The sequence below is a fragment of the Indicator indicator genome, chromosome 16 (genome assembly GCF_027791375.1).
Source record: "Indicator indicator isolate 239-I01 chromosome 16, UM_Iind_1.1, whole genome shotgun sequence".
Lineage (NCBI taxonomy): Eukaryota > Metazoa > Chordata > Aves > Piciformes > Indicatoridae > Indicator > Indicator indicator.
In genome coordinates, this window is record NC_072025.1 from 16400496 (window position 1) to 16411631 (window position 11136).

Genomic DNA, 11136 nt, shown 5'->3' on the forward strand with positions numbered 1-11136 from the left:
CTTCCAGGGAAGCTCTTGAGCACATGCATAATTTCAGGTGTGCACAGAACCCCTGCTGCAGCCAGGAGCATGCTTACAGCTGAGGATGTGCTTAAGAGTCTCCCTAAATGAGGGCCTGGATGTACAGTTTAGAGGACAGAATATATGCTGCTCAGTCATCAAAGCAATCCAATTTACATAAATATTTATTTGTTTTCCATTATATATCATTTTTATGCAGGTGCTTGTGGGATGGATAGACGTCAGAACACATACATAATGGAAAAAAGCTTCAAAGGTATGGTATCCAGTGCCTGCAGCCACCCTGGCAAAGAGGTTGAGGAGGGTGTCCTAGAAGAGGTGAGATAGGAGACCTGGGCACCTGGGAGAGGAGCCATGCTGAGACAGAAAGGGACAGAGCAATTGCCTACAGAATACGCCTGTGTGGCTCGGCTGGCAGCACTCCTGACTCCAAGCCAGATGTCTGGGGCCCATGAATTATGGATGCAAGTCTCTAGGAGGCTGAAGGCTCCTGCCTCAGCACAGCAGCATAAAGGAAGGGCTTTGCTGCAGGGACAGGAGGTGCAGGTGGAGCTGGCTGGCCAGGGGAAGCTCTCTTAGGACCAACTAGCCATCCTACAAGGGCTCTCTGGTGGCAGTTAATGACAGACTGGTGCATTTGCCTGCTAAGTTGTGGCTCAGTAAGGCTCTTGGGCATCCTGAGCTTAAACAAAGCCACTAGGAAACAAGCTGACCCTGCTCTGTGGCCTTTGCTGAAGGAGATTTATAGCAGAGCTTGAGAAAAGCCCTCAGTCAGTACATTAACCTCAGTCAGTCATGCTGGCAAGAAGCCATTAATGGGCATTGACTCCAGGGCAGTTCTAAAAAGGGATCACAGAAGAGTCATGAGCACAAGGCCCAATGATTTTAGATTTCAGTTGTTCTCCAGGTTTACATTCAAAATGTTCCAGTTATGTATGGACTACAAGGCCACTTGGCACAGTGGTCCCCACAAGCAGGAACTGGGCACAGTCCCCTGATTGACTGGGCTGGGGTTTGGCACACTGAACTTGTGGCCCAGAAGCTGGAGAGAGGAGCCTGTATCATTCAGAACAGGCAGGCTTCAGGATGAGGTCCTTGATCTGAATTCAAGGCTGTTGTGTCCATACACACCAGCTGGGAATGTCCCTCTGTCAGCCAAGGAGGTGAATACTGCATAGCCTCTTCCCATAATGTCCTTGAACTGGTATTGGCTACCTGATGGGGAAAATGGGACCTTCACAGAGAGCTGGTTTCAAGACACCCACTGTTCTGCTATGGCTGAGATGTTACAGAGCAAGTCCTTTATCTGAACTCACAGGGGATGGTGAGAGCTTGTCCACACAAAAAGCAAGGACCAGCTTAGAGCCAGGACTAGAGGACACTAATCACTTCATAGCTGCTGTTCACTAAAAAAAAGGGATAGAATATTTGCTGAAACATCACCTTACCCCACAGAGTCACCACAGGGAAGCAGTAATCCATGACCAAGTCTTACTTGATAAAGCTACATTTAAACTATTAAAAGGGATAGCCCTTTTAATGTATATTTGACTCAGCCACTGCTTTCAGCTACTTTGGTAGAAAAGAGAAAAAAAATAGTACAGGTAGTTGTTCCCTTACCATGGAATTGTTAATTTCAAGAGCAGTCTGAACTAAATCACTGTGTTTACAAAGTTTAAAAGCTGCTTCAAACACAGGCATGAGGAATTCCTGTCCACAGGCACCCAGGGAGTGGGGTGTGAATGAGAGGAAAAGACTTACAGCCACAGCCAGCTGTGAAATGCATTTTCTGCTGCTACATATTTTGTTCATTATTTAGGATCTGAGATGTTTGTGTGTTTATCTCCTTATGAATTGTACAATCAGGACTAGAAGCCATGTCAGGATTGCTGTGGCTGCTCAGCTGCCAGGAAGGCTGGCACTGGTAAGGGCAGGATGCCAGGGGCCTAAGGACACACATGGGATTCCATAGCTAACCTGCAGGTAGCTGGCAGCTGAGATATCTCAGAAGCATCTGCCTTTGGCTGACTGAAAGCTTCCAACAGCTCAGACTGAAGGCCAGCTTCTGGGTTCAGGCAGCCCACAAGCAATGGCAGCAGTGTGGGTGCTCTCAGTCCCAGATGAGTCTCCCACCAGAAGGAGATGGGTGATGTGCCCAATGCACAGTACACAGCTCTCCTTGCCCTGCCAGGTCTGATGTTGGACCTGATGAGCCAAATTCATCTGAAAAGATGGAGAGGAAGCATCTGCTAAGCTGGGTCACTCATATGAGAGAAACTCCTAGCACCAAACAATCAGACTGTCAGCAAGAAGACTTGGCAGGCAGGGGCTTTGGTTTTACCTACCTTTATGCACTTTAAAGATGATGTCTTTTCCCACCACTGCCTGCTAGATCTGGCTGGACAAAGCTCACCCTGCAGCTGAAAATCCTGTTGGGTGCTACTGACCCCAATCCAGAGCATTAAGTGGGATGTGTGGCTGGCAGGGGGAATTGGGTTCCATAGCTTGAGGCTGAGTTTGGGTTGTGGTGGATCTCGTCCACCACCTGCTTCCCTCAGTTCTCCTTGAGATGAGTGCACAACCCCCAGCTCCACAGCCCCTGCTCTGCACTGGCCTGGTCACAGGATGTCCCCAGAGCAGGGCAGCCAGGAGAGGGATGACCCTTTGGCAACCTGCCACTGAAAATGCAGCAGCCATGCTACTGGTGGAGACTCAGGGGGCAGGCATGGCCACTTTGTGTTTGCCAGGGTCACCCCCAGCCAAACCCAGCTCACAGTCTAACAGTCTAACAGTTCCTGTGCTGGCAAAGCAGCAGGAACCCTCTGGGGCTGGATGCCATGGTGTCAGCTCTGAGCCCTGTGGCACATGGCAACAGTGGTTGAGCACTCGCAAGGCTTTCAGAGCAGTTTCTTTCCTGTGCATGGTGCTTAGTGATGCCATTGCCAGGCTGAGTCCTTTTCTGTTTTGTAGGGGTTTGTTTAAATGAGAAAGCTGCTGCACTGGTGGCATGATGTGACCTCTGGCACTGACACTGGAAGAAGAACCCCTCCACTTTGCACAGCAGCCAGCAAAACCCCAGCACTTGCAAACTCTAAGGCCATTCCCTGAGGGACTTGGGGCTTGGTTCAGTGTGCCTCACTTGTTTGTCCTGCAGGAACGTGCCCCCATGACTGTGTCACCCTCTGCAAAGCAGCAATAAGCTGTCACCATGTTACTGTCCTAGCAGTAGTGAAGGTTAGCCAGGAGAGCATCCAGGAAGGTTACACCAAACATCACCCAGAAGTGGGATTCTGTAGTAGCAGAGTGGGTTTGGCTGTGTACATCATGTCTCCTGAGCACCCCAAGTGTGGCTGTAGGTACCAAGGCTTGTCATTAGTATTCCAGAGGATATGCAGGGCAAAAGATAGGAACCTGGTCTGTGGGAGGAAAAGCACATTTCCAGTCCTTGGTAACAAAAATAAACCCTCCTTCAAAGGTCTGGTGATTGGTATCCAGGCAACACAGAAGACAGGGACTTCAAAATGAGAGCATATTGCCCATAATTCTCCAGCATGACCAGGTGCTCACAGCGAGTACCAGGCTGAGCTTTGCACCTCCACAAGAGCCCAGCCCCATGGTTGGATGGTGAGGTGGCATGGCCAGAGCTCACACATGGCCTGCAGGGCGAATGGGCTGAGCACTTCCAAGGATGTTTGTTCTGGGTTCAATTAATTCATGACATGAAATTTGACAGTCGGTGCCAGACTTTTTAATTATCCCTAGATTACCTTAATAACTAACTCAGATACTTCTACATCCTTTAGAGTTAAATTCTCCAAGATCTTGGCCATGTGTTGTGGGTTAATGACTCCCTGGTGCATAGCACGGTAGCAAACACAGGCTGGGGCTCCATAAATTATGTTGTTTCCAGAGGGAAGAGTTAATCCCTAGCTAGACACAGAGCTCCCATTTACGTCAGCAGGGACCAGCTCTTAGGCATGCTGGTTCTCAAGATCTACTGGGAAAAGGCAACTCCTGGGAGAAGCCATGTGAGTCTGGTCAGCCCAAGTGGTATTTCATAGAATCACAGAATTATTTTGCTGCTCTTCTCTGGGAAGGGAAGGGCTGGTTCCACAGACACCTTTCTGGGGGGTAGTGTCAGCCCTGGCAGCAGTACAGGTGAATTTTAGCTTAGGAAGATAAAAGTAGCTGAGCTGGACTTAATAAAACACATGATGTGCTGGACTTTCACCTATGCCAGCTCTGATGTGCCCAGTTCCATAAACAAACCAATACTGACCCACACAGCTCTTTACCTGCATGCTACAGCACCACAGGAGCAGGACCTCTCACTCTCCCCTCTTTTTGCTGTAGTAAGCAGCAGTCTTTTTATAATCAATATTTTATGAATCTAAACCCAGCTATGGTTTGATTTGGTCCCTCCCAGTTGTGGTGCTGACAGAGAGTGCTTTGTAGTGGATCCTCAGGGCACCAGCAGCCTCAGGCTCACACATGGAGCTCACTTTGCTCTTGTCGTCACAGGTTCCAAAAGCCACACGTACCTACTCGTGCTGCCTGCTCTTGTGAGCTCCTGCCTGTTCATGGCTAAGAATGAAATAAAAGCCTCAGGACTGCCCAGAGAGGCTGTGGAGTCTCTTTTTCTGTGGAAATTCCAATCCCACCTGGACATTGTGATCCTGGGCAACCTGCCCTGGGTGACCCTGCTTTACTGGGGTGGGGGGTTGGACTGGATGATCTCCAGAGGTCCCCCTCCCCCACCATGCTGGGATTCTGTGACTGAGTCTCTCCCCCTCATCTGGTCCATATCCCTGAAGAATAGTGCCCAATCCATACAGTGCTGGTATTTTTAGCCTAAAGATTTTCATTTTATGGCAGGACTTGTTAATCTTTGTCTGTTGTCTCTTCACTTTTACACACTAATGCATCATAAACCACGTGGTACCTTCACTGAAGTCTTGTAGACAGCAAAAGCCAGTGAGCTTGAGCTCATGTACAGAAGCCTTTGGTCTTGCAGGGTTGCTCCATCACTCACTAGAAGGACAGGACAGGACAGCTTTTCACTGCCTTGCATGTACTGGAATGGGATCGGTAAAGCTGGAGGGCCAAGCCCTGCTGCCAGCAGCTGGGGAAGGGTTGTTGCTTTGGTTCCTGTCTCCTGTGAAGTACCTAACCAGACATGTTTCACTCTGAAGCAAAGGCATTGTTGACCTCACCCAGGCTGAAGGCAGACGAGCAGTTTCTTAATTTTATGACTAAACAAACATTGCAGTGGTGCCAGGGCCTCTGCCAGCCCTCAGGTCCCTGATGGTCCCAGCATGGTCCAGCTGGTTTGCTTTGCAGCAGGGCTTCCTACCAAGCTGGTTTCACTAATCCTGATTGCTGAGGACTCTCAGGACTTGCCTGTACCACTGAAATTAGAGCTCAGAAATGCTGCAGGCTAGGACCTGTCACTTTGCTCAGTGCATTCTCTAGCTGAGCCAAGGCAAAGGGCACCAGACCTGGGGGCTGATGGGCACACAGACAGACACAGCCCCAGAGCTGATGGAGGGAGAATCACACCAGAGAGTGAAGCAAACCCAATGAGTGAGCGAGCAGGACGGGGCGGATAGGCACAGAGGCCAGGTGTGTAACGGAGAAGTGATATCTTGTTGTCTGTCTATTTCTTAACCTGAATTTCTCTTTTTGTCTCCCATAGTAGACAGCGGGGGCAGCTGGGACTGCAGCTATTTTGCAAGTCCCACTATTTCACCGGGAGTATTTCATATATACCAGGATCTGCCTTTGTACTGTAACCCAGCACAAGAAAATGCCTCATCTTTCATTGCATCGCTCTAATTCTAAATTACTGGCACTGCCCAGCAGGATGCACACAGCAGCAATGGCACGTTCTTGAATGTCAATGTTAAGACCTATTTATTCTCTGTTGTTTTTATTTATTTTTAAAGCTAGACTGGCACTGTATCTTGCAGCAGGCTGGCATCCCCAGCCAGCATCACCGACTGGGGAGACTGGTGGTTATGACTCTCACACCAACCTCATTCTCCCCACCTAGCGCCTCCTGCGTCACCATCTCCTGTTTTCTCCAGCCTAGGGGAGAGGAGTGGTAGATGTCTACAGTGATGGGGGGGGGAAAAAAGCAAAGTAACAGCAAGGCTCAGCTGGAGGCTTGTCTCCACCCCGCTGCAGAAACCCAAGTGTTCCCCACTCGCAGGAGTGCCTCCTCCCAGGCTTAATAGCAGAGGGACTACAAAGAAGTTGGTTTCTCCTGGTGCTGGATGGCTCCAGAAGTCAAAGCTCTCAGGGGTCATACATACTGCACTGATGCAGTTCTAAGTCTGCTGGGAAACGTTTTGCAGTCTAACATGGGGGATGTGATGTTGACCAAAGCCCCCAGGACTCTGACCCTGTAGCTGGCCCAGCAAGCCAAGTACCAGCAGAAGGCCCTGCTTGCAGAGCCAACTGGCCACAGCCACGTGCATGGGTCTGCAGGGGGGGGTGGAGTGGGGTTCAAATATAACGCCTTAGGATGCAGGGGGAGGGAGGGAAAGGATTGCCACCTCCAATTAAACATCACAGTCAGTGACAGCTAGAACCTTTCACAGGAAAACGTTGGTACCAAGCAGGTTTTGATTTCTTTCCTGCTAGTGAGTTGTGGATGCAATGGTCTGGACACACCCCGAGCACAAGCATTGGGTGTCTGTGCTGGATGCTTCAAGGATCTTCCTTACGCCCCCTGCCCCCTTGTCCCCCCCACCCTTCCTGCAGAGGTTCAGTTGTCATTCACCCAAGCAAGCTGCAACTCTAACGCTTCCACTGCGCTCTTGTTTTGCAGACTACATGAAAGAATCTGTGTGCAGCTCCAGCACTTGTTCCCTGAACAGCAGTGAAAACCCATACGCCACCATTAAAGACCCTCCCATTTTAACATGCAAACACTCTGAGAGCAGCTACGTGGAAATGAAGTCACCTGGCCACAGAGAGTCCCCCTATTCAGAAATGCCAACTTCATCCACAGCCAACAAAAACATCTATGAAGTTGGTAAGTGGGGCAGGTGGCAGAAGCTCCCTTCCAACAGTGGGTGGGTTCAGTGTAGATGCTGATTTTTGTTTCTTTCCTTTTCCAACACAAGCAGCATGGATTTGGCACGGGACAGGGAGGTGCTGGCTGGTGGAGAACTCCTGGGCATCAGCATATTGATTTGGAGAGTCCTGGGTGGGGGCCTGTGCTGCAGTGGGGGATCTGAGTGTGGCACAGCCCCAAACTGTTCCTCAGTCCCCAGGGAAGGAGGGCTGCAGCCCCTTCCTTACACTCTTCTTTTAAACTGCTGCAAATTCCACAAGATTTTGAAAGCACAGTGGTGCCCAGTGATGGAACAAGGAACACAAACTGGAACATAGGAAATACCCTGTGAACACAAGGAAAAACTTCAGAGCCCTCGAGCAGGCTGCCAGAGAGGTTGTGGAGTCTCCTTCTCTGGAGACATTCCAGACCCACCTGGATCTTGTGATCCTGGGCAACCTGCCGTGGGTTAGATTGCCCAGGCCCTAGCTGGTTGGACTAAAATCTCCAGAGATCCCTTCTAACCCCCACCTTGTTGTGATCCTGTGAAGCATTGAAGACATTTGCAGACATTATCTGAAGATCTTTTACAGACATTATCTGCAGAGCTTTGGGAATTATCTGTCCTTGGAGCTGTTTGGTGGGTTGTTTTTTTTTTTTGTCTGCTCCATGTGCCACCAGTAACCCTGCAAGGGGGAGATGTGGTTTGGGAAGCCAGCATTCTATGCTTGTTACTAGTTTGGGGAGTGCTGCTAGCTACCAGAACCTGTTTTTCCTCTTGCTTCCCCAGAGCCCACTGTCAGCGTGGTCCAAGACACCCGCAGTCGGAGTGCCAGTTACCTCCAGAACCCATACGACCTGCCTAGGAACAGTCACATTCCTGGTCACTATGACCTGCTCCCCGTAAGGCACAGCCCGACACACGGGCCCTCTTGGGACAAGCAGTCTTAAAGGGATGGACTTCAGTGGTGCACAGTGCTGCAAACACAAACTCTGAGGAGGCTAAAGAGAAGACAATCCCTTCCTGCGCTGCAGGCCGCTGACAGGACTTCAGACTCTCTTACACAAGGACCTAACGTACCACAACATCAGCTTGGGCCAACTGCTGCTGCATGAGGTTATTTATAAAGACATTTTTGTATGGGTAACAGGAACTCATGAGAACCTCCTCCACCTGTGACTGGACTATGTCAGCCCCAGGAAGGTGTGTACGTGCTCTAACCCTGGCTTTGCTGTAAAATAATCCACAAAGACATCCTAAGTAGGACCTATAGCAATGTACATTTCTACCAACTGCATCAAGAAACCTTTCACTGTTAGGAACAAGGTGACTGGGAACGCGCTTGAGTCTATTTTACATCTTTGTCATGGAAGTGGACACCTTTCTGAATGAAAGCAGGGAAACTTCTCATTCCACTGCCTGGAAACCTCATTTACTGCCATCACCCTGTGCAGATCATTGTTAATTAGCACTGAGATGTTCAGCTTTACATTCAGTACCAGGATATTGGAGTAGAGGAGCCGTGACACTGGCACATTCTGCACTGTTTTCAATGTAACATCTTGGCAAACATCCCCTGATTTTTGCTAATGATTTGTGCTTCACCACTGAGTCTCATACCCAGCTTACTACACATAAGCTATAAATACTTTGATTGGCACAGATAGACTTTCATTTCCCACTTACAGCTTCTGTTTTGTTAGATAAATCCAGATTTGTCAGGCAGTGTAACCTGATGCACCTTCATTTACTTCCCTGGGATACAGCAGGTTTGCACAGACTAACTTTCATTTGGTTTCCTTTCCTAAAACTTGTCAGGTTCTCCAGACCCTCCTTACAAACCATCCCATCCTGACTCACCTACCATCATGCCATTAATGACACCCTTTAATTTGATGTGCATTACCATGTAGTGCAACTTTATCCATTGATGATTCTACCTGAAATGGCATTAAATTGAGCTGAAAATGGCTTTTCTTTTTCAGCAGCTGTCTCTGATTATCAAGGGGTTGACCCAGGGCAAAGTTTTAGAGTAAGCCACCATACCATGATTGTTTTTTTGTTTGGTTTTGGGTTTTTTTTTTTTGTAATCTTTATTGATCTAGAAAGTAGAATACTTGCTGTTTAGCAGTTCCTTGTAGATTTTGAGCATGAAATAGTATTGATTCTAAGTATGTAATTTTATTAGGCAAATGTGGAATCAGCAAGTTGATTGCCTCTTAAATATAAACTACAAAATTCTGTTGCACATTCACCAGTCTGATGGAAGCAGATGAGAACAAAACCAGCACCTCTCCATTGCTCAAAACACGATCACTTACCGAACCTGCTGTTCTAGGGGACTGATAAGAGGAACCTTCCAGCTCAGAGGCTTGATCCTGGCTCTGAGTCAGACTTGGATCACCTGGAGCACTCCCTGTCCCCCAAGACAGGCTCAGTCTTTGGGGATCAAAGCCCCTGGCACAGGGGTACTGAGCTGCTGGCAGCCTGTGCAGCACCCCCAGACTTGTTGGCACACTGGGAGCCCAGTTGTTTGCTGCTGGCAGAGCCAGGACCCGTTAGGGCAGTTGGGTTGGCTCTGATCCCTGCCCTGCAAACCAGGAGCTTTGCAGCAAGACAGCTGAGCTGAGGCCAGCCACCCCCCAGGCTTCCAGAGCAGCAGACTTTCATGTTGCAGGATAACGCTCAAGTAGTTACACAATACTGCATGTGTGCATGGGGGCAAGACTCGTCAGCAATAGTGACTTTCTTTTCCAGGAAAGCCTTATCTGAGGTGTAAGCAGACCATTATTTCACAGGGCCAGCAGAAATAGATTGTACAAAGTGAACAGAAAGACTTACCTCAAAGAAAAAAAAAAAAAAAACAAGAGAAAGGCAGTTGGCTAAGGAATACTCTTGTTAGAGACCTACCTTGACACCGAGCACAAGCAGTCTCAGCTGCCAGCCCGACCGATGTTTGTGTTGCTGTAAAGTTTGCAACTGGACTCCAGAGAGCAAAGATGCACTCAATTATTGTTGGGATTTTTGTTTTGTTTTGTTTTCATTCCAAGCTGGGTTTTCAAACCAAATGCAATGACTGCATAGAGCTTAACAGGAAAAAAAAAATAGTAAAGGAAAGGTACCTTCTTGTATATTCGCATTAGCTTAGGAAACAGGCACTGAAATGGCAATACTTTTTTAAGGCAAGACAGATTTGTAATATATTTGTTCACTGTGCAGAGGTACTCTACCTTGTACAAAATAAACTGAATTTCTCTCAGTGTGTATTTCTCAAACATACTCATTTGCAGACTGAAGCATCCAGCCTGCATTCAGGTCCAAGTTCTCCAGGTGATGGGGCTGGTCATGAAGGCGCTGGCCCCAGCTCCCCATCAGCAAAACTAACCCATTGGCAGCAGGTTTACAACCCAGCTGTGGCAGGATTCCTTAAAGAATACAATGCTCTAAGTGCTTTAGAGCTCATTTAGAGTAAGATTCAGCATTAACCCAAAACCTAACTGGCTCTCTATGGGTTTTCCTCACAATTCCTCAGCAGTTTAACCTTGGAGGGTCTCAGTGAGAAACCCCAGTGATGCACAAATGCCATCAGACAAGCCCTTGCACACCTACAAAGCACAACCTGGGGCAACTGCCAGCACCACGACTCTTTATTTTCCTGAGGTGCACTTCAGTGCTTGTGGTGGCAATGCCCTGTGCCACTAGCAGGTTGTTGTGCCTTCAGGTGGGCACTGGAGAACACAGGCCAGCAGTTACATCAGTGCACCCGTCAGTGACGAGACAGGACACAGGGCAGCATTCTTGGCAGGTTTGTCAGCGCTCCCAGGGAGCCTAATCAATAAATCACGAGCAGAGATTTGTGCAGAAACACCTTCAGCATTAATGACCCCCAGGCAATGCAGCAGATTGCTACACGCTGAAGCTTTCTCAATATTTGTGCTTCATATTTCCCAAAATCTCGTTAACTAAAGCCCAGCATGTAATCCTCTTACTTGACAAGCCACACTCAATAAGCTATTTAAGGCTGGAAACTCATCAGGTTTGAACTGATAGAATA

At 48.5% G+C, this 11136-nt stretch overlaps 1 protein-coding gene across 1 annotated transcript in view; it reads left to right on the forward strand.

The window, feature by feature from the left end:
• Positions 1–8032, forward strand: part of MEGF11 (multiple EGF like domains 11) — a 224741-nt gene extending 216709 nt beyond the window's left edge. The window contains exons 23-25 of the mRNA XM_054387816.1: positions 221–277; positions 6854–7060; positions 7872–8032. Of these exons, the coding sequence (XP_054243791.1) occupies positions 221–277; positions 6854–7060; positions 7872–8032 (425 nt within the window). The remainder of the gene's footprint in view (positions 1–220; positions 278–6853; positions 7061–7871) is intronic.
• Positions 8033–11136: the final 3104 nt, after the last annotated feature.